Source organism: Magnolia sinica, chromosome 10 (genome assembly GCF_029962835.1).
Source record: "Magnolia sinica isolate HGM2019 chromosome 10, MsV1, whole genome shotgun sequence".
NCBI lineage: Eukaryota > Viridiplantae > Streptophyta > Magnoliopsida > Magnoliales > Magnoliaceae > Magnolia > Magnolia sinica.
In genome coordinates this window covers 29,685,137-29,709,896 of record NC_080582.1, presented here as the reverse complement: position 1 = coordinate 29,709,896, position 24,760 = coordinate 29,685,137, and the positions used below count along the sequence as shown (strand labels likewise).

At 40.1% G+C, this 24,760-nt stretch overlaps 1 protein-coding gene across 6 annotated transcripts in view; it reads right to left on the bottom strand.

The window, feature by feature from the left end:
• LOC131258256 (probable serine/threonine-protein kinase PBL28) overlaps positions 1-4,196 on the bottom strand; it is a 59,058-nt gene extending 54,862 nt beyond the window's left edge. The window contains exons 1-4 of one of the 6 annotated variants that reach the window (XM_058259443.1): positions 3,988-4,196; positions 3,433-3,536; positions 2,773-2,957; positions 488-686 (exon numbers count right to left, since the gene is read on the bottom strand). In XM_058259443.1, coding sequence (XP_058115426.1) covers positions 488-686; positions 2,773-2,957; positions 3,433-3,502 — 454 coding nt within the window. In that variant the 5' untranslated portion in view covers positions 3,503-3,536; positions 3,988-4,196. Of the gene's footprint in view, positions 1-487; positions 687-2,772; positions 2,958-3,432; positions 3,564-3,987 lie in introns of all 6 variants that reach the window. The other 5 variants (XM_058259440.1, XM_058259438.1, XM_058259437.1 and 2 more) reach the window with 5 other exon arrangements.
• Positions 4,197-24,760: the final 20,564 nt, after the last annotated feature.

The window sequence follows — 24,760 nt, the reverse complement described above, 5'->3', positions numbered from 1 at the left end:
TCAGTGGGTTTGAAACAGATAATGATGATGAGCCTTGCTAAGCCCACACACTTGTGCAATAAAGCTCATGTACACACCACATATGTGCCAGCATGGCATGGCAAAACCAAGATCTAATCAATCCATCAGAATGGCAGAACTATGTTGATGCCCTAGCCCAAGAATCAGGTTGATCCACTGGTCATGTGGGCCACAATCTGCAGAAAAGGATTGTACGGCTCTGAAAAACTTGGCTGAAGTTTCCTAACCCATCCACCAGTTTCCAATCTTGGGGCTCACATGCTGAGTGGACCAGATTTCCAACATGTACAAGGTTGGACCAACCTGATGCATGGATTGGATCTAGCACCTATGTGCCACACTGGCACGTGTGGATTGGATCTCGCAACTATGTGCCACACTGGCACATGTGGGGCATGTACATGAGCTTTATTGCAAACACAGGTTCGTTTAGCAGACCTCAATAATGATATAATGTCAAACTGACCATTTAAGTGATCTTGTAGGTTCCCATTGTGCATAAACTCGTATACTAAAAACCGATGCTTTCCGTCAGCACAATATCCAATCAAGGCAACCAGATTCGGATGGTCGAGTCTGCTCAAGATGTCGACTTCCACCCGGAACTCACGTTCACCTTCAGCTGCTTTAAATGGTGGCAGCTCCATTTTCTTGATTGCCACAACCTTCAAATTGAACAACGAATGTTGTAAATAAAGATATCAACAGTTGAATTGAACATTTCATTCAGGAAATGAACAGTTATAGTGAAAAATAAAGAAGCATGTATTTAAAGAAGCAATTTCAAATGATCTTAAGTCATTTTCTAACCTATCCAATGAAGCATATGTTTTGAATAGTCTATTCATGTCCAAGTGGTCCGCAATACTCCACATATGGATCCATCTAAGTAGTGAAAAAGATACAGGTATTTATTGGCTTCAAACACATTAGTACATGGCAAGAGGGGAAATAATTTAAAAAAAAAAACCCTTGAATGTACAATTGCTCAAAAAATGACATAACGCTACAGCATGACAGTCGCAAAATCTATACTATATATAACGCAAGCAGCTTTTGTACATTCTTGCCCCTATAGTTAGTCATGGGGAGGAAAAAAAAAAAACATTCAGATTTTTCATTGTGTAACCCTTCAACCCAAGGGCATTTTTGTCCCTTCAACTCCTCCCTGGGAGCAGCTTGCACCCACTTCTCTTCTTTACCTAGAAGCTCACATGCACATAAAGCGATGTGCTGGCTTATGATAGGATGTTGGCTAAAAAAGAGGCAAATCTAAAGCTCGAGTGGTCACAACACTAGAAAAAGTAGGAATGGGTCACCCACCATGGAAACCCTTATCTCTTTCTCTCTTTGCATGTAGCCTGTGTATGCACCCTTTTTCTCAATCTCTCCACTTCTCTCTCTCTACACTCTCCCCATGTGTGTAGCACATGCCATACCCCTAGTACTAGAAAAGCATGAGATGAGCTTCACATCCAAATACGTCATCATAGCTTGGATTTGAAGAAGGCTCCCTAGTCTGTCAGCAAACTCAATTTTAAGATACATAATTTTAAATATAAAAAAAAAAAAAAAAAATTTAAAAAGGTAATAAAAAACCAAATGATGCCCAAGCTTCAATCTCTTTCTCTCTTTGAATGGGTCACCCACCATGGAAACCCTTATCTCTTTCTCTCTTTGCATGTAGCCTGTGTATGCACCCTTTTTCTCAATCTCTCCACTTCTCTCTCTCTACACTCTCCCCATGTGTGTAGCACATGCCATACCCCTAGTACTAGAAAAGCATGAGATGAGCTTCACATCCAAATACGTCATCATAGCTTGGATTTGAAGAAGGCTCCCTAGTCTGTCAGCAAACTCAATTTTAAGATACATAATTTTAAATATAAAAAAAAAAAAAAAATTTAAAAAGGTAATAAAAAACCAAATGATGCCCAAGCTTCAATAAAAACCAGTACACCAGCTATACTAGAAACAGAACATGTTCCTCGCTTTTCTGCTAAATGGAGTATGGTATACAGCTATATTAGCATCAGTGCAGCTTTGAAAAAATACATTAGTGTCTGGCAATGGTACATTTGTTTGTCATTATGATGCCCATTATGGAGTGAACACTGGGGAGAAGGAATAGAACTCCACATCTCCTTGAATCCAGTTGTTTCATCATCCTAGCTTCATCCCAGATATGTTTGGATGCACAATTAAATTGAACTGAAAACATTCAATTTAATCACCTCCACTATATTGAATTATCATTGCAATGCAATTTGATGTCCTCCTGTTTGATATTTTCATAATCAGGGGGAAAAAAAAGAAAAAGAAAAAAACACAACTGGGATTTTAAATAAATAAATAAATAAATAAAACAACGAAATTAGTACAACTGGGTATGGTTAAGCTGTACCATACAACACCCAAGTTGTATCCAGTATTAGTATCGGTATTTATATTGTGTCGAGATTGCCACGCATAAAAATACTTGGGTATCCTATCTTAGAATTGGTCATGATTTCAAAGTATTTGTATGATAACGAAAGAGACCTAATCCACTCAATGGAAATTGTAGGCTTATTCATCAAAACTAGGCCGAACAATCATCAAAATCTCCAAGGGATCATGTGTTGCTTATAGATGTGATGGTTAACAAAAATCATGAGTTTCTGACTCTGTCATTCTCAACCCTGCCTTTGGCATGTTTGATCTTACGGAATAGAATTTCCAGCACATTTCACAAGAAAGATATTTCCATACCTCCCCTGACCGTAGGACTCCTCTATATACACGACCAAATCCTCCTTTCCCGAGCAAGTTCTTCTCACTAAATGAGCATGTTGCTTCCTCCATTTCCTTGAGTGTGAAAACTGAGGACCCATGTCGTCTTTTCGATGGTTGGTTGTGATCCTCAAGTTGCCAATTTTCCACTGGCTTATATGTCCCTGGAGATGGGTATCAAATAAAAGTAACAATTCAACTTCAGCATGGAGGAAATATGCAGTTTGTGCCCAAATTGGCCTCATTTTTTTTTTCACCAGTAATTCCATATGAGGAGGACCAGCCTTTCAGTAACCAAGATCATTCATCTAGTGGGCCCCACCACCATAGGGTGATGCCACATAAAATTCATTTATCGGCCTGCAAATGGAATGTTAGAGACAAATCCATTACAACAGAAAATCCACTTGCAGGAGGAGTCTTTTGATTCGCCATTCATCTGCAGTGAGGCATGCCATATGCATGATCTGGATCAACCAAATGCAATCAAACCATTCATACCAAGTAGGCCCAGAAAAAAGAAAAAAAAAAAAAAAAAAAAAAAAAAAAAGGTCCAATGTGATTTTATTTATTTATTATTATTTTTTTTTAAAAAAAAAAAAGAAGCATACAGGCATCAGTAGAAGACAAATAACATACATGGTTCATTCAGGTCATGTGATTTGCTTCTCCGTCGTTTGTTCCATGCCGAAACCAAGCCAAACGGCATAATGTCTCACCAAACAGTATCCAATTCCTGCTGTCTGAGAAACGATTCAGCAGATTACCAACTTAAAAGAAAACAACCATTTCTCAAATGTCTCATAGCCAAAAAAAGAAGAAATGAGATTATTCAAAACCAAAACCCATTCATTTAAAGACCGTTCCGACGCAGAAAATGATGTAGAAAACCAAAAAAACCAATTTTCTTCTCAAAGATAACCACAGAGAGAGAGAGAGAGTGAGAGTGAGTGAAAATTAAAAAAAAAAAATGAAAATGAAAATAGAACAATGGAAAGAAGAAAGTGGGTGGTGTAGGAATCGAGTCAAGAGTACGTATAGAGAAAGTGAAATAGAATTGGAGAATACTCAACAACCTATTTCACCAACAACAACCCAAAAAGGTACAAAAAGGAAATGCTTAAAGTACAAGGAAAGAAGGAATTGTATTTGAAGATTACAAAAAAGGAAAGGAACGGAGGGGTGGTCGAATACCTGCAGAAGAAGGGGATTTTTACAGGGAGGCGTTTGTGTTTGGCAAGGAAATAGAGAAGAAGAGAAATGAACTGCTACTGGAAAGTGAGTGGTAGCAGGACGGTCTTCTTCTTCTCCTTCCATCTGAGAAGAGAGAGAAGGTGGTGGGGTTGAAGAAGAGGGAGGAGAACAGAAAAAGAGCCGTTGAGGGGACGCTTTCAATCATTCCTTAGATTGCCCATCACTCCAGCGTTGGGTCAGTGTTGGGTCTTGTCATTTCCCCCCCTTAAAATGTAAGAAATGGTAGAACAGGTAGCACCTGAAATTGGTAGAGAGAGCACTGAGCATTGCATGTGGAAGAATGATGATGATCAATCAAGACCGTTCATATAGTTGGAAATACTACGGATGGAAAACTAATTAAGATACACGAACATTGGACGATCCTAGACATCCGATTAGTGCGGCATTCAAAGTGACCGTAGAAAACTAACATTAATAATTAGGAGCGACTTCCACATTCGCCGTAAAAGATAGTTAAAAAATTAAGACTCGTTTCATTTCATTTCTAGTACAAATACTACCGTCAGAAATCAGGATTTTTTACCTTTCATGCTATATGGACCAAAAACCTCCTGTATTCAAACTATTTCCCAGAATTCACCATTAGGCATTGCATTGCTCAATGTTAGCCACGCATACGAATTAATTTTTATATTTTCCTATTAACGTAACTGCTTTCCATTGCCGCACCGGGTAATCTCCCCTCTTCGATACAGGATCGCGTGCCAACTTAACCCTGACCACACGTGGAGCCCAGCTTGATGTTTATGACAAATCTACCCCGTTCATCTATTTCTCCAGCTCATTTTACAGCATGAGCCTATAAATGAGACGAATCCAAAGCTCAAAGTGTGCTCCAAGATTAACCCAATTTATTTCTATGGTAAGAGTTTAATCCCAATGTTTCCTAACTGTGTGGCCCATTGGATATTAGTATACCACTCGTTTTTGGGCCCGCAGCATAAAATGAGCTGAGAAAACAGATGGACAAGGTGGATTTGTTATTAACATTTCATGCCACGCAAATGTTTCAATTGTGGGCATTCAATCTCCGTTATTTCATGTTGGTTGTCCCACATGAGTTTTGGATCGGGCTCGTTTTTGCCTAATGCTGTAAAATGAGATGAAAAAAATGAAAAATCGGATGTATAGAATGGATTTCTCATGAACATAATGATGAGCCATAGTCAAACAACTCTCACTCTTAATTAGAATTTCCTCTAAACCTCAGCACGGGCTCATTGATCAACGTGGATTGTCATGCTTACCAAACCTTGACCATACGTGGGGCCACCTTGATGTTTTTTAGAAATCTACCCCGTTTATCTATCTTCTACATCATTTTAAGCCATCAAGGGCCAAAAAAAAAAAAAACTACATCCATAGTTCAAAGTGGGCCCCTTCATGGCCTAGTATGTTTCAACAGTTAGTGTTCAATCCTACTGTTTCCTATCATGTGGGCCACTTAAGCTTTGGATCTAAGCAATTTTTGGCCCATGCCCTAAAATGACCAGGAAACACAAATAGACGGGGTAGATTTGTCACAAACAATTTGTGACCCCATGAATGTTTCAACGGTAGGCATTCAATCTTCACTTTTTCTATTCGTTTGGCCCACCCGAGCTTTGAATCAGCCTCATTTTTGGGTGCATGTCCTAAAATGACATGAACAATCCAATGAACGGAGTGAATTTGTCACTAACATCATGGTGGGCTCCACCTAATGGGGCACCCCTCCCTGTCTGGACTTAAATGTCAACTCCCCTGGAAAACTTTATTGACACTTGATTGTTGTGCCTACCTAACCTCGACCATGTTGGCACCTATCTTAAGGTTGTGAAAAATCCACACCATCCATTTATTTTACTAGCTCACTTTAGGGTATGGGCCCAAAAATGAGAGAGATCCAATGCTCAAAGTGAGCCCCATAATAGCTCCAAAATGCTTTAAGCGTTCAATCCCATTGTTCTCTTACGTGTTGCCCTTGATGTTGGCCTCATTTTTGCCATAAAATGAGCTGTCAAAACCAATTCTTTCCTGTCATGTTGCCCAGTTGAACTTTGGATTTGCTTCATTTTTGGCCATCAATAGTGTATGGTAGCAACTATGAGATCATTGGTATAGAGAATTGGTATAAAGATGGCATGATTGACACCTTCGGCTCCCACTAGCGAATATGTAGAAACAACGGACACAAGTCCTAGTGAGTGAAATTTCTTATTATTATCCATCCATGATTAAATCAACAATCTGGATAAATTGGATTATCCAACAACCATGATACATATAAAGTTTGATAAGTGCATGTGCGTAAACCAATACACTCCACCAAGCACCTAAATCCACTTTTCTCCTTCTTTTATCGTGCCTATGGGCATTGCTTGCCTTGCCTACCGAAGATGGAAGTGGATTGTGTCTAGCCCCTGCCCATTCTAGCAAGGAATAGGAAGATCTGTGTGGGGGCCATCGTGAAGGTTTCAATGGTGTGTGTCATTATCCCCACTATTTCCTTTGGTGTGACCCAAATATGCTTCAATTTTGGGATCATGCCCTAAATTGATATGGTAAAACGGATGGACAGCATGGATAAGCCATAACATCATAAGACCCCACATATCGTCATGCGTCTTTAGGCAGTGACGTTCATAGAATTAAACCCGCTGGAATGGGAAAGAAAGGGAGGCAGTGCCATCATTTGGCAAAAGGTCAAATAATAAAAAGGATCGGACGGTAATATCTACAGTCAACGGGGGGTAAGAGGTACTTTTCTATAGTTAATGACTCTACCGGTGGAGAATTTGTTAATGGAGGCAGTCGTAGGATGTATTTAAAATAGGTAGGTGGTTCGTGTGAAATAGTTTAAAAGCAGGAGGTTTTCGGTCCATAGCTAAAAAGGCAGGTGATCATGTGGAAAAATCCCTTGAAATAAGACATGTTGACATCAATAGAGAAAATTTTGATCCCTTGCGCAACGCTACTGTGCTTTATGACCACATATAGTCACTAAAAAACATGTTAATATTGATATGCATAGCATTATTTCTATTAGGGATTTTGACCCTATTAGCATTGTGGTTATACGGCCAAATTCTCGAAATCAAAGGGAAGTTTCAAATATTTTGAGAGTAGTCATGTGACAAGTTTTGAAAGGTTTTTCAGACTAAATTGCCCTTGTCCTTGGATCAGTAATTATGCGGTTTTTGAGTAAAGTAGTTATGTGGTATTCAGTCCTTAGACAGAGACATTGACAGAAGTTGTTATTGGGCCTACTAGAATTTAGATCCAAGTCCTTCATTTTCTTTATAGCCCTTTATTTTTATGGAAATATGCTAATTTCTTACTGATATGATCTCTTTGTGGCCCACAAAATTTGATAACTTATAACGATGTTCGTTCAATACGAACTATTTTCTTTTGATGTGGTCAATGTGGCTGACGGATGTTGATCATGCTTCAAACCATGGCCTTCCATGAAATTCCAAAGTTAATGGATAGAGTGGATTATGCACATATACAATAGTGGAACACACGGACGGTGTATGAACGCCCTTATAAGTTTTCTTATGGTGTAATCCATTTAAGAAGTTTTCGACTGTAGGAGTTTAATCACCATTGTTTCTTATGGTGTAGTCCACTTAAGCCTTTAGTCCCTCTTCTTATGGGGCTCATGCTCTAAATTGTTCTGTTAAGATAAAGAAGCAGTGTGGATAAATTATATACATCACGATGGTCCATAACAATCAATAACAGTGTCCAGTGGTCGTTCACTCCTAACTATTATATTATAGTGGGGTCCACCTTATATGTGGATGTAACTTTTTCTTTGGCCATAGAAATTAATGAGATTGAAAACCTACCATGTCATTAAATTAAACTTTGAATCCAATGGATTGAGTAAATCTTCGACATATATCCCATAGTGGGCCCCATATTCCTTGAACATGATAACCTACACCCTTAACACATAACAATCTCGACCCTTAACTTATACTCATTTGTGGGCCCCACAGACGGTGCCCTTATAGTGTTAAGGGGCAGGATTGAGGTTGTCAGGGTTGAGGTTTTCATATGTTAAGGGTCGAGATTATCATGTGCTGAGGGTCGAAGTTATCATGTGTTAAGAGTTGGGGTTGTCATGTGTTGAGGGTTGAGGTTGTCATATGTTAAGGATCGAGGTTGTCAAGGTCGAGGTTGTCATGAGTTAAGGGACGTCGAGGTTGTCATGTGTTGAGGGTCGAGGTTGTCATGAGTTAAGGGTCGAGGTTGTCATGTGTTAAGAGTCGGGGTTGTCAGGATCAAGGTTGTCATGTGTTAAGGGTCGAGGTTGTCAGGGTCAAAGTAGTCATGTGTTAAGAGTCAAGGTTGTCAATGTCGAGGTGGTCATGTGTTAAGGGTTGAAGTGGTCATGTGTTAAGGGTCGAGGTTGTCTAGGTAGAGGTGGTCATGTGTTAAGGGTCGAGGTTGTCAAGGTTGAGGTGGTCATGTGTTAAGGGTCGAAGTGGTCATGTGTTCAGGGTAGAGGTTGTCATGCATTCACTACAAAAAATGGATCAAATGTTACATGACAACCATTTCAACCAAGGCAATACATTACAAAATTCAAAATTTATCTCCTTCATTGTTTTCCACATCATAACCACAACCATCCTTATCTACCTTCAATCCCCTCTAACAGTTACTTCTCTCCATGACAACAAGTCAACAATAACCATGACCATCATTCTCTATCCACAACCAAAAGTGGCTTCCATCTCTAAGAAAATGTTATTTTATAAAAAAATTTAAAAAAATTATTTAAAATGTCTTCCATATATCAGTGGCTTGTATCTCTAAGAAATGTGGTAGTTGAATAAAAAATTTGTAGGGCCTTAGAAGTTGTTGGCGGTGCTCTTATGCCAGAGAAATTGATGGCGGTAAACATACGCCCAAAAATACAGTCGAAAGGGGTGGTGGTGGTTTCCTGGAAGGCATGTTTGAAAATGAAGAAAAAGCTCAAGGAAAACAACAAAGAAAAAAGAAAAATATTCATAAGAGGACCAAGTTTCAAAGTAAGGGTATTTTCATCCACTAATTATCCAAAAAATGATTAGAATGCCAACTAAACAATATATTTGAGAGAACAAATATTCATGGCATTTCGCAATACCATGAGACTAGTACGAGCAAAATTCATTTCAATTACATCAGTATATGTACCATTATGTATTATTTGAAGTTACATCCATAGTTCAAATTGGGCCCCTTAATGGCCCGAGTATGTTTCAACAGTTAGTGTTCAATCCTACTGTTTCCTATCATGTGGGCCACTTAAGCTTTGGATCTGCACAATTTTTGGCCCATGGCTTAGAATGATCTGGAAACACAAATGGACAGGTTAGATTTGTAACAAACAATTTGTGACCCCACGAATGTTTCAATAGTAGGCATTCAATCTTCACTTTTTCTGCTTGTTTGGCCCACTTGAGCTTTGAATCAGCCTTGTTTTTTAGCACATATCCTAAAATGCTTTGGAAAATCCAATGGACGGAGTGAATTTATCACAAACATCATGGTGGGCTCCACCTGATGGGGTACCCCTCTCTGTCTAGACTTAAAATGTCAACTTCCCCGGAAAACTTTATTGACACTTGATTGTTGTGCCTACCTAACCTCGACTATGTGGAGCCTACCTTAAGGTTGTGAGAAATCCACACCATCCATTTATTTGGTTTGCTCATTTTAGGGCATGGGCCCGAAAATGAGAGAGATCCAATGCTCAAAGTGAGCCCTATGATGGCCCCAAAATGGTTTAAGCGTTTAATCCCACTATTCTCTTACGTGATGCCTTTGATGTTGGCCTCATTTTTGAGCCCATGCCATAAAATGAGCTGTCAAAACCAATTATTTCCTGTCATGTTGCCTAGTTGAACTTTGGATTTGCTTCAATTTTTCCCATCAACAGTGTATGGCAACAACCATGAGATCAGTGGTATAAATAATTGTACAAAATGGGTATAAAGATGGCATGATTGATACCTTCGTCTCTCACTAGTGAATATGCAGAAACAACGGACACAAGTCCTAGTGAGTGAAATTTTTTATTATTATCCATCCATGATTAAATCAACAATTTGGATGGATTGGATTATCCAACAACCATGATATATATAAAGTTTGATAAGTGCATGTACGTGGACCAATACACTCCACCAAGCACCTAAATCCACTTTTCTCCTTCTACATCATACCTATAGGCATTGCTTGCCTTCCCTACGGACGATGAAAGTGGATTGTGTCTAGCCCCTGCCCATTCTAGTAAGGAATAGGAAGATCTGTGTGGGGGCCACCGTGAAGGTTTCAATGGTGTGTGTCATTATCCCCACTATTTCCTTTGGTGTGACCTAGATATGCTTCAATTTTGGGCTCATGCCGTAAATTGATTGGTAAAACAGATGGACAACATGGATAAGCCATAACATCATAGACCCCACATATCCCGATGCGTCTTTAGGCAATGACGTTCATGGAATTAAACCAGCTGGAATGGGAAAGAAAGGGAGGGCGCAGTGAGTGCCATCATTTGGCAAAAGGTCAAAAAATAAAAAGGATTTGACGGCAATATCTGTAGTCAACAGGGGGAAAGAGGGACTTTTCCATAGTTAATGACTCCACCCATTGAGAATTTATTAATGGAGGTGGCCGTAGGACGTATTTGAAATTAAGTAGGTGGGTCATGGGAAATGTTGTGCAGCACTTTAACAATGTAATGAACCGAGATCCAATCTCCAGTCTCACCCACAAACGATAAATAAGAAGAAATATAAACTATAGAAACAGATCAAAGCAATCAAACAAACCACAAGACAGGATATACGTGGAAAAACCCCAAATTAGGGTAAAAAACCACGGATGCAAACTTCCACTATGAAGAAAAATGAAGATTAGAAGGCAATATACTAACTTCTCCCCTTGAAAATACAGAGAAAACCCTTTGCCAACACCTTAGAATTATTTTTCATCAATTAAAAAAGCCATAGGGATACCTATTTATAGTTTAGGCAACTTCCCTTTCGCACCCTTGCGAAAACCGACTCAAATTTCCGCAGTTCGCATAAAAAACGGAAACGAATCTACCCGGTCGAGCGGACCCCTCGACCGGTCGAGCATGGGCCACGACCGGTCAGTACCTCGGAACCCAAAAATTGATGCTCGATGGACTTTGAGTCGAGCCAATCCACCACTGGTCATGGGGGCTACACGACCGGTCGTGCGGCCCCCAAATGTGGCTCCACATCTCAACAGGAAATAGTTTAAAAGTAGTAGGTTTTCGGTCCATAGCTAAAAAGGCAGGTGACCATGTGGAAAAATCCCTTAGAAATAAGACATGTTGACATCAATAAAGAAAATTTTGACCCTCTGCCCAACGCTACTGTTGCTTTTATGATCATATATAGTCACTAAAAAAACATGTTAAAATTGATATGCATAGCATTATTTCTATTAGGGATTTTGACCCTATTAGCACTGTGGTATGGTCAAATTCTTTAAATCAAAGGGAAGTTTCAAATATTTTGAGGGTAGTTATCTGACAAGTTTTTAAAAAATTTTCAAATCAAATTGTCCTTGTACTTAGATCAGTAGTTGTGCATTTTTTGAGTGAGGTAGTTACGTGGTATTCAATCCTTGGAAAGTGACGTCAGCAGAAGTTGTTATTGGGCCTATTAAAATTTAGATCCAAGTCTTTCATTTTCTTTACAGCCCTTTATTTATATGGAAATATGCTAACTTCTTGCTGACATGATCTCTTTATGGCCTACAAAGCTTGATAACTTATAACGGTGTTCGTTCGATACAAACTATTTTCTTTTGATGTGGTCAATGCGGCTAGCGGATGTTGATCATGCTTCAAACCATGGCCTTTCATGAAATTCCAAAGTTAATGGGTGGAGTGGATTATGCACATATACGATGGTGAAACCCACAGACGGTGTATGAACACCCTTAGAAGTTTTCTTATGGTGCAGTCCATTTAAGAAGTTTTCGACTATAGGAGTTCAATCACCATTGTTTCTTATGGTGTAGTCCACTTAAGCCTTTGGTTTGCCTTCTTATGGGGCTTATGCTCTAAATTGTTCTGTTAAGATAAATAAGCGGTATGGATAAATTATATACATCATGATGGTCCATAACAATCAATAACAGTGTCCAGCGGCCATTCACTCCTAACTATTTTATTGTAGTGAGGTCCACCTTATATGTGAAAGTAACTTTTTCTTTGGCCATAGAAACTGATGAGATTGAAAACCTATCATGTCATTAAATTAAACTCTGAATCCAACGGATGAAGTAGATCTTCGACATATATCCCATATTGGGCCCCATATCCCTTAAACATGATAACCTGGACCCTTAACACATGACAATCTCGACCCTTAACTTATACTCAATTGTGGGCCCCACAAATGGTGCCCTTATAGTGTTAAGGGTCAGGAATGAGGTTGTCAGGGTTGAGGTTGTCATATGTTAAGGGTCGAGGTTGTTATATGTTGAGGGTCGATATTATCATGTGTTAAGAGTCAGGGTTGTCATGTGTTGAGGGTCAAGGTTGTCATGTGTTGAGGGTTGAGGTTGTCGGGGTTGAGGTCGTCATGAGTTAAGGGACGTCGAGGTTATCATGTATTGAGGGTCGAGGTTGTCATGAGTTAAGGGTTGAGGTTGTCATATGTTAAGAGTCAGGGTTGTCAAGATCAAGGTTGTCATGTGTTAAGGGTCGAGGTTGTCAGGGTCAAAGTAGTCATGTGTTAAGGGTCGAGGTTGTTAAGGTCGAGGTGGTCATGTGTTAAGGGTCGATGTGGTCATGTGTTAAGGGTAGAGGTTGTCATGCATTCATTGCAAAAAATGGATCAAAGGTTACATGACAACCATTTCAACCAAGGCAATACATTACAAAATCCAAATTTTATCTCATTCATTGTCTTTCACGTCACAACCACAACCATTAATCCTTATCTATCTTCAATCCCTTTTGACAATTACTTCTCCCCATTACAACAAGTCAACAACAACCATGACCATCCCTCTCTATCCACAACTAAAAGTGGCTTCCACCTCTAAGAAAATATTATTTTATAAAAAATAAAAAAATTTATTTAAAATGTCTTCCATGTATCAATGACTTCTATCTCTAAGAAATGTGGTAGTTGAATAAAAAATAATATTTTTGTAGGGCCTTAGAAGTTGTTGGCGGTGCCCATATGCTAGAGAAGTTGATGACGGTAAACATACACCGAAAAATACAGTCGAAAGGAGTGGTGGTGGTTTCCCGGAAGACATGTTTGAAAATGAAGAAGAAGCTCAGGGAAAACGACCAAGAAAAAAGAAAAATATTTATAAGGAGGCAAGTTCCAAAGCAAGGGTATTTTCATCCACTAATTCTCCAAAAAATGGTTAGAATGCCAACTAAAGAATATATTTGAGAGAACAAATATTCAGGGCATTTCACAATACCATGAGACTAGAACGAGCAAAATCCCTTTCTATTACATCAATATATGTACCATTATGTATTATTTGAAGTGTTGATATTAATATTGATATTTCATACAACTTAAACCTTAACACTTTTGGCCCATTTGTTAAATATGAAGTCTGGATCCTAAATTTGAAATTTGAGTCTAAAGTCTAAATCTAAAGTTAGAAAACAAAATATTGAATCTAAAACATGTTTACTAATTAACGTATGGAATGTGTGAAATATGTTAATTTGACACATTCGCCCCTATCTTCATAGGAAACAAGCATGATTGAATCCCTACCATTAAAAAATTAATGGATTCCACCGAAATGTTTATTTGTCATCCAACCTATTGATAAGGTCAACAAGACTTAGATGAAGAGACCACATAAATATCATCTTAATCCAAAGACTTTGTAGCTCATAAGAAAATTTTAATGGTCATTTCGCCATTGTTTCCTATGCTATGGTCTATCTGAGATTTGGATCTACTTCATTTTCTGGATCATGCCTAAGAATGAGATTTGAATAAGGATGAACGGTGTGAATGTAGTTGCATACATCATTGGAGGGCCCACAATCAAGGGTCACACCCATCTCACTAGATCCAAATTGCGTACTGACGATGCCAGTAGCCCTTAACTATTGGACAGTGTTGTGTGGCCCCCATCATAATGTATGAGTTTTATTTATTCACTTCCATCCATTTTCCGTATCATATAGGGAATGATCCCAAAAATGAGGAAGATCCAAATCTCATATGGCGTGGTGATTGAACACCCACCATTAAAAGCTTCTTAGGACCACAAAAATTTTAGATGAAGTTGATATTTATGTTTTTCTTTCATACAGGTATGTGCGACCTAATGAACATAGTGGTTGGTAAATAAACATTATAGTGAGCCTTAGAAAGTTTTTAATGGTGGGCATTCAATCACCATTGTTTTCTTTTGGTGTGGTCCACTTGAGATTTAGATTTGTCTCATTTTGGACTCATGCCATAAAATGATCTAGAAAATAGATGGATGGCATGGTGATGTAGAAGGTGTCACAGATACGTTCCTAGCGTGGTTGGGCCAAAAGAAGATGGACCATAAATTGACCATAACTTTTGATCCGAGTATCGTTACGAGGCGCACAACCTATCAATCTTTACTGAAACGGGCCATCCGAGGTGAACTGACCCACAAAGTGGTTCACATCTGTCCGTTTCATCAGAAAACACACGCTTTCAGCTCAAAAATGAATTTTTTAAATTTTACTATTTTTAGTAATTCCAATTTTTTAATATTTTTTTTTCTATTTTTAGAGTTTTAGATTTTCTTCCCTTTTAGAAATAACTTTTAATTATACTAGGACTCTTCTAGAGAAAGTTTATTTGGAATTTTTATTTTTAGAAATTAAGCATTAGAAGAGTTTTATTAGAATTAGGATTTTTATTAGAGTTAGAATTTTGCTATTTTTGGTAATTACGAATTTTAGTTTATTTTTTCTTTATTAATGGTGTAAGGAGACTCATTAGACGATTATAAATAATTCATTAATTAATTTCAAATTTATTAGAATTTATTTCTATTTTCTGCTTTCTTTCCTCGTGGATTCGAGAAGTCTCTGTAAGGAGTCCAGAGAAGTTCCGTGGATTTGGAATAGTTATCCTCTTGAGGAAGATGATGCTCGACCTCAAGTCCTTCCCTGCGTCACATGGATAAAACACATACATCATGATGGGGTCCTGTCCAATAGCCACCTCCTTATTTGTAACATCGGTAGTCAAACCGCGTGGGGAGCCAATTTGGTGAGCTCTGTTGTGTGTTAATGGCACTAAGTTCAGTGGGCCCCACCATGATGTATGTTTTATATCCAAACCGTCCGTCCATTTGGTGAGAACGGTTTAAGGCCTAAGCCAAAAAATGAGATGGATCAAGGCTCAAGTGGATCACACTTCAAAAAGCATGGGGATTAAATGTCTACCATTGGAACCTTCTTGGGGGTCACAAAAAGTTTTCGACCCATATGATATTTTGTTTTTTACTTCATCCAGGTTTGTATGACCTTATGAATAGTTTGGACAACAAATAAACATCATGGTGGGCCCTATGAATGTTTCAATGGTGGGAATCATTTTCCCCATTGCTTTTTATGGCATGGTCCACTTTAGCTTTTAATGTGACTCATTTTTGGGCTCATGCTCTATACTAATCTTGCCAAATAGATGAACGGTATGGATATAACACATACATCATGGTGGGGCCCACAAAACTTGGTGACACCATGCAATTTGCTTCCCCACGAATGGGTGGGGGTGGGGGGGATTGGGTACTACCCCCACTAGGATCTGGCTAGAGACGGACAATCATGTTAGGGGGTTTTATGGGGCCCATGGTGATGAAAATGTTTATTCACACTGTCCATCCATTTTTCCATATCATTTTAGGGGAAAGAACAAAACCCAGACAGATTTAAGGCTCAAGTGGGCCACACTACAAGAAACAAAGGGAATTAGGTGCCTACCGTTGAAAACTTCTTGGGGGCCATAGAAGGCTCTGTTCAAGCTGATTTTTGTGTTTTCCCTTCATCCAGGTTTGTGTGACCTTAGAAGAAATGTCCCAATGTACCCTATCACATGCTACTTTATGTTAGAGTCTAAAATAACTTCCCTTTAGTAAAGCATGTAAGGCTTGTTTCACAATGCTTATCTAATCTAATAAGATCTTAAGAATTAGGACTTTTTGTCCTCTCTTGTTTTATAATCAGCTTGTTTGGTAAAATCACTATATCATAACCCAAAAAAAAAAAAAAAAAATCTTATTTGAAGTACATTTGGTAAAAGATTCAAATAAGATTTTTTATTTTATTTTTATTTTTATTTTTTTAAAGGAGTAATTGTTATCATTTTAAAAAATTGCAACAACTCCGCTATGATCAATATGGACTGTTCATTTTTCTGGCTATTGATTGGATTGCAAAAATCATCTAATCAAAAGGAATAGGCAATCAAAGGTGGGGCACACCTTTGATGTGGATCATCCATCATGTGGAACCTACCTTTGATGTCCAGCATTTGGCCCATCTTTATGTGGACCATTCATCATGTGGGGCCCACTTTTGATGTCCACATCCATCATATGGGGCATACCTTTAATGTGGACCACCCATCATGTTAGGCCACCTTAGATATGGGTCGTCTATCATACAAGACCTTGGATGTGGACAAGTCATCGAGTGGGGCCACACTTTGATGTGGACTACTTATCATATGGGGCTACACTTTGATGTGGGTCATCCATCATGTGAGGCCCACCTTTGATGTGAAGTGTTCATTTTGTGGGCCCAACTGAATGGTTTTTATGAAGCACAAGTGGAATCAAACTTTTTCTCTACATATTCAAACCCATTATGAGCATGGATATGTGAATGAGGAGTTCTAAGCTTGCTTTATAAAAGAAAATTGCCATTGTAATCTCAAATGACCTCTAGCCTAAGAAAATAATGGAGACGGCCCGTGTCTTTTATAGAAAACAAGTTACCTAATGTTGAGATGAGAGATTTCAGAGAGGATCGGTCACTTTCTATTATGATGATATCATCAACACATATTAGTAAAATACTAACGTATGAATTAGCCCAACGAATAATAGGGATGATCAACTTGGGACCTGATGAAGCCTAACTTCAGCAAATAGTTTGGGAACCTTTCAAACCAAGTTCTTGGGGCTTCCTTAAGTTCATATATGGAATTGTGAAGATGACACACATGGTTTAGGAGTTGAGGATCCACGAAGCTAGGAGGGCGTTGCATGTAAACTTCTTTATGTAGATTGCCATGTAAGAAAGTATTTTATACAACCAATTGGCAGAAACTTAATTGTGAGTGTGATAATAACCCTGATTGTACTAGGTTTGGCAATTAGGCTGAATGTTTCTATAAAATCAATACCAGGTTTCTGATAATACCCCTTTGCGACTAGTCGAGCCTTATAGCATTTAAGTGATCTATTGTCATGATGGGAGAGATTGTAGAGAAAAGAGAAGATGGAAAAAAAAAAAAAATCTTTAAAAGTTTAAGGACAAACTTGTCCTAAAAAAAGCCTTGAAACATCTAACCATTTATCAAAATTATTCGTTGAAAAAAAGTAAACTCTCAATATAAAAAAGAATTAAGAGGTAAAATCTCTTATGTCAAAATTAGTAGATGTAAAATCAGGCCATTGCGAAACAACTATTTTTTTAAAAAATACTTAATGGTTTAAAAATGAGCAAATAGGCTCTTATTAGTAGGGATGCTAAATGCTCCCTTACTCTCTCTATTAGTATTGCATGTTATATATGCTATGGTTGATATTATATATGCTACGGTTGATATAATATTGTAGATACCCTACCTGAGATAAAGGAATTGCTCTATATGATCCAAACCAACATCTGAAACTAATTGTTTGGTTGATCCGAAGAATGATAAAAACTTAATCTAGGTAATCTAAGAACTCTCCCATATCCTTCCAAACCAACCTCGATAAGAAAACCAAAGGTATGGTGACAGTGGGAATCATTCCCACTAGCCACCATCCACCAATCAGGGTTGACATGTGAGACCTAGGGTTTATGTGTGGCAAATGCATATTAAAATATGAGCTTATATGCTAGCGTGAATCTGATTCCCTTTGTGTCCAAAGTCAACTCTCTTAAACACATGGTAATTGAAAAAAGAATAGGAATCAAGATTAGCCACGGTGAGAGCTGGCAGGAATCTGATTCCCACCAACTCTCTTTATACAAATAGACTACCCCCACTCGATCAAGGGGGTTAGTTGAAGGGGGTTTTTCCATCTCTTACACCAGTTACATCTCGATTATGATCAATGTTGAGCGTTCTGTCTCTACAATTGTGATCGGCATTGTTTTCTTTAGTTCATTTTTCTTTTAGTTCATTGTTTATAATATTTGAAGTCTTGGTTGATGTTGAGTGCTCATTCTTTGGAATCTTGATCTCGGTTAGCGATAAGACTCTAGAGCTTAATAAATTCCCAAAAATCTCTATCTCTAAATTTCATAATGATTGTGTGGGCAGAGAAGGGTGCCTAACCCCTTCTCCATCATTGATGCATTTACTCAAAATCCCCAGCCAAAGACCAACCATAGATACATTCAAGTTAGGGGATTTTTTACATTCCCCCAACTTTTAATGATTCCACTGTGTCTAGCCGACCATATATTCTAAGATCTATCGGCTAGTGACAACTCCAAGCTCAATAAGAAGCATTCATGAGCCAATTCACCTCATACATCGAAAGAAACTGACAAAGGCCAGTCTGCCCATGCGTGTATTAATTGATTTGGTGACTCCACTAGGAAAATTCTTGCTAGTTACTAGCTAGGTACAAATCAAAATATGAGATTTTTTAATTTGTTGAGATTAATAGTTCTAATTTATTTGCTTTTCATTGCTTTAAATAATTTTTTTTTTCATATTTTCTTTTTAATTTTTATAGATTGTGTTGGGAGCGTGTAATGTATGAATGCAATTAGGTTTTCCTGACTTCAATAGTTTTTCTAAGCAACATACTTTTTGGGTCATTTGAGCTAGTCTACGTGGCAAGTGGTGCTCACAGTATGAATAATGCCAGTGGTGCAAAGGTTCTCGACAAAAGATAACAAATGTAGGAAGAAGTAAAGATACAAAAAATAAAGCGTTGAAACTTAAATGCTTAAATGTAAATGAATTAGTATTGAAAATCTCCAAAAAAAAGAAATTAAAAAATCTTATTTTCAAGTCGAGCTTGGCTAGTGGCTGACAAAAAACTTTCAGTGGAGTTTATAGTCTGTAGATATGTGTAAGACCCGTATTCTAGACCGTACCATTCTGTATGCTTCCGCGGTCCTCTCGGTCGAATTCCGGCAACTCTCGACCTGTATCCGACATTTGCACGCGATCCTAAGCCGAAACCTGTATACCGAAGTCGGCTTAGCCTGAAACTTGTATTTTAGCGACCGCGCCGTCACTACGGTTCCAACGTCGCGACTCGCGCACCGATCCGATACTCAAGCTAGAAGATGTGGGCCCACATTCGTTCCGTGGAAAATGCCACGTGTTGCGAATTTCGAGGGAATCTCTACAACATGTCCCATCAATCAATCAATCAATCAAGTCAAGTACACTCCATACCACAGGTACCAACATCCATCCATCCCTTTTTCCTAAGTCAACTCTCTCTCCCCTACCCATCCCTCTTTTTCAAAATTTCAAACACACCCATACCTCTTCATCTCCTTTCCTTACAACAACCACTCCATCCATCCCTTTAATCCATTATTTCTCTCTTTCTCTCATTTCTCAAAACTCATTTTCCCAAGTAATAAAATTCCAACGTTCAAGCACTCTCCCAAATACTAAGTGTGGCCCACCTTCTCATCTCCCATCTCAACCTTCTGATCACCATCAACCTCCATCAAAGTTGAAGACAAGAAGCATACAAGTCCAAGGAGCTAAAGAAAGAGGCCGATAGGTGGGTGATCCACCGTTGATTTCAAGTTTAGGGCCCCACTTTTTGTGAGATCCACATTGATGTATATAATGTAGAGAGGGGCCCATAGTGGCGGGGTCCCTCTATCTCACCGTTTCTCTCTCTCTTTCTCTCTCTCTCTCTCTGTCTCTCTCTCTCTTCCTCTCTCTCTCTCTCTTGTTTGGATGGTGTGTGTGTGTGGCCCATCATGAAGTATGTAATCTATCCATGCCATCCACCTTTATAGGACCCACCTGATGGATGTGTTGGATCTACACTATCTAGCCCGATGTCGGGCCTAGACAGAAGGAAAAACACAAATATTAAATGATCCAAGCAAGTAGGCCACGTTCATGCGGGACCCACCATGATGCTTGTGTTGTATCCAAGACGTTGGACGTGGCCAGCCAGGAGTGTGTGTTCTGATAGTGGGGGTGGCTAACAGTGAGGTGTGAACTGACTAGTGGGGGTGGCTAACAGTGAGGTGTGGACTGACTGTGGGGTTCGTGGGACCCATCCACGTCGTCTACCCATTTAGTTGGGCCACACCATAATGCACGTGAGGTGTCCACCATCTTTGGAGGGTGGGACCCACCCCACGTGTGGGGCCACACTGATGTATGCGTATGTCCTGGCTGTCCAGGGCCTAGACATTGTATATATATTAAATATAATATATATATATATATAATATTATATATATATAATATAAGACATACATGTAGATCGTCCAGCGTCCCTGTTGCTGGACGCTGGCTGGATAATATAACATATTATATATATATAATATTATATTAATATTATAATAATATCATATATGCTTGATAGGGTGGGCCACCCTCTCACGTGGGACCCACTGACGAACGGTTTGGATGGCATATGTATAGACGGTGGGCCACATATGTGGGACCCACCTGGCTGAATGGATTGGCTACTGTACCTTACACCTGACGTCAGCGATCTATGTGGGACCCACCACACATGACGTATGGGTCTTATCCACACCATCCATTTATTATGTGGGGCGGGTTTTGCCACGCTCGTCCAACATGCTGGACGAGTGGGACCCACTGCTTGATGGATGTGCTACATCCAGTTGTCCATCCTTTTGGCAGGCTCGTCTCAAGGCTTGAGACGAAAAATAAGACAGATCTAATATCGGGTGGACCACACTGTAGAAATAGTGGAGTGAAACGTCTGCCATTGAAACCCTTTTTGGGTTATAGAAGTTTTGGACCACTGAAACCCTTATGAACTGACTAGATGGAAAAGAAACGCTATGGTGGGCCCCTCTAAATTTTAACAGTGGGAATCATTATCACCACTGTTATTTATGGTATGGTCCAGATGATCTTATGATCTGATTCATTGTTTGGTTAATGCTCTAAAGTGATCTCTATAGATGGATGAATGGTGCGGCCCGAGTAGTGCGGCCCACTTGTTGTATTTGAGAAGCCCAATATGACGTATTTGGGGCCCATGGGTTAAGGCCCATTGTGATGTATTTGGAGCCCATGAGTTAAGGCCCATTGCGATGTATTTGGAGCCTATGGGTGGAGGCCTATTGTGATATATTCAGGCCATTTGATCAGCCCATTTGTATCAACCCATTTGATCGGCCCAATCGACTTGGCCCATCTGTATCGACCCATTTGATCAACCCAATCGACTCGGCCCATCTGTATCGACCCATTTGATCGGCCCAATCGACTTGGCCCATCTGTATCGACCCATTTGATCGGTCCAATCGACTCGACCCATCTGTATCGACCCATTTGATCGGCCCAATCGACTCGGCCCATCTGTATCGACCTATTTGATCAGCCCAATCGACTCGGCCCATTTGTGTCAACCCATTTGAATCGGTCCATTGATTCGGCCCATTTGATATGGCTGATGTTATCTATATTGGCCCATGAGTGAGGCCCAATGTGATGCATATATGCCTAATAAGCGAGGCCCGTGATGATGTGTATTAGACCCATGTATGAGACCGTGGACCCATTATACGATTGACCCTATGAGCGCCATTCCTTGAGAGCAATGTTGGTTAAAGGTCCACATTGATGGGCAATAATGGTTGGACGTCCACATTGTGACCTTCCCTCAGGCCTTGTTAGGCCCATTTTCATCATTCTCTCGTGGGTTAACCCAAACGCTTAGGTCCCATTGATTTTAATCGGTCCATCATCGGCCGTCTATTTATGAACCCCGCCTCACAACGAGGTTGATTATCGATGCCGATTATCGGTGCCGATTGCCGATACTAGCTACCGTTATGGATTATGAGATTATGACAGCATAGCATCATGATACATGCTCATAAGTATCATCTGTATGTTTGTTATGGGATGTGATTGGTCATTGCATATGCCATAGTGCATGTGATTTTTGGGACTCCCTGATAGGCAGAGTTACCCCACATGAGCGCACGGTATGCGCGGGATTGATGCATGATTGGACTGCATGACTCTATACATTTGCATTTGTGTGATTGTGATTGTTGTGTACCCTAGCGACATCAGGGATGTGGCCTCCATAGACATATTGTGGGTGGAAAATACTGTTTCTAGCATCGAGGCGCCATAGATGTCCCTAGGTGAAAATTCCTAAACCCGATGGTACCAGAGGATGACTTCAACGTCGAGACAGAGTGGATACATAAGTGCACGAGGGCCGAATACAATGATGCCGCATCTCCTACTATGTCGTGGTCGGGTGGAAAGGGGTGTGGCCTTACTCGCCCGAGGGTAGGGGGCATTGCTAGGCTGAGTTTGACCAGCTCGTGAATGGGTCTGCTATTGACGTGCCGGATAAGTATTGACACACTATTGGCCAGGCGGATAGTAAAGTTTCTTACGCTCACTTAGACTGCGCACCTGGGAAAGGGGCAGTGTCATTTGGAGTGTACTAAAATTCGGTGATTATTCAGAATGAGAACTGTACTGATATTTGATCCTCTAGTGATGAGCTGCATTGATATGTGGATTTGGATGAGGATTGGCATGCTTAATTTGCATTTCGCATCGCATGACTTTGATATAACCGATAACATTCATGTTTTGTACCACATAGCCTTGGTACGGTTGATTGCATTTACGTACTCATCAGCAGGATTCCGCATTACTCTGACATTACATTTTAAGCACGCTCATATTGCGCACACACTTACACCACCCTCTAAGCTTTCTATAAGCTTATGCACGATTGATGCATGCAGGTGACACCAGGACGCATCCGTAGCTTCGCCGCAGTAGGAGTGTGCAGTTGAGCTTCAGGAGTTTTCATTATTACTATCTTGTATTTCCCTTCATACGCATTGTACTCAAAGTTTTTAATCATAGTAGATTTTGTGATGGTGTTCTTGTGGCTATTGTTCATGAGTTATGCTTATAGTTATGCTTATACTGAATCAAAATCATGTTTCAAATCCTCCTTTTAGGATCTCAAGATCGGAACCTGGTGTATGGGTGACGAGAGCCGAGAATGGGGTACTATGGAGGCTGTCAGCGCTGGATTCGGTGATCGAAAATTTTGTGAGCCTAGTTTACAAGTTTGGGGCGTGACAGAAGTTGGTATTAGAGCATAACTTGGGAACAACTTAGAACAACATCACATATCTAGTATGAGTTTAGGTCAATTAGGTTCCAAGTGCGTAACCTTCCGATTTAGTCCCCTAACATGCCTTCGAGAGTTTTCAAGGATTGACAGGCACCTTTGTTCATTTCTATAGGACATGCCGCCCAGGAGAGCAACCCGAGCGACTCCCACTCCACCACCTGAGACTCCTGCTTTACCACCTGCGACTCTCATTCCACCCCCAGAGATCATTACTCCCCAGCCTGAGGATGTCGTTCTTCCACCTGAGACTGGTGCAGATCCGACCGTACCTGTGAGTGCCTCCCAATTACAGCAGATGTTGTAGTCTGTGACGGTCGCCCTCCAGAGGCAGGGCAGGTGCCCAGTTGTTTCACCAGCCCAGGCAGGGCAGGAGCGCGCTAGTGCCCTTCTTTGAGAGTTCCAACAGCTCGAGCCTCCGCGCTTCTAGGGTGAGCCAGATCCGACTGCAGCCTAGAGGTGGCACTTCGATGTGGAGAAGATTTTTGATACTATGGCATGTACGACTCAGTAGCGAGTCCGGTTGGCATGTGGAGAAGATTTTTGATACTATGGCATGTACGACTCAGCAGCGAGTCCGGTTGGCAGTATTTCTTCTCTAGGGTGAGGTCGAGCATTAGTGGACCTCTGTTACCTGTGTTGCAGGGCCTGATTTTATCTGGACATGGGAAGATTTTATTGACCAATTCGAGCAGCAGTACTTCCCCGACCACATTCATCGTCAGCGAGCGTTAGAGCTCGAGACTTTGGTGCAGGGGGACATGTCCATGGCCCAGTATACGGCTCATTTTGTGGCGCTATCGAGATTTGCACCATATTTGGTTAATGATGAGGGGAGGAAGGCTCGCCGTTTCATGAACAGCTTACGTTATGGTCTTCAAGGCCATGTTATTCGGCATAAGTTTTCAACTTTGTAGGTGGTAGTGCAGAGGACTCAGATTTATGAGACTGAGTGGGTTGGCGGGCAGAGCGATCGAGATCAGAGAAGAGGTCGGAAGAGGCAATCCCCCTCCAGTAGCACCCAACAGCATCGATGGCCACAGAGGTACACGAGCCATCCACCTGCCAGAGCATCAACAGTACCAGCGGCACTTCTAGCACCACCCCAGCAGCCATTTAT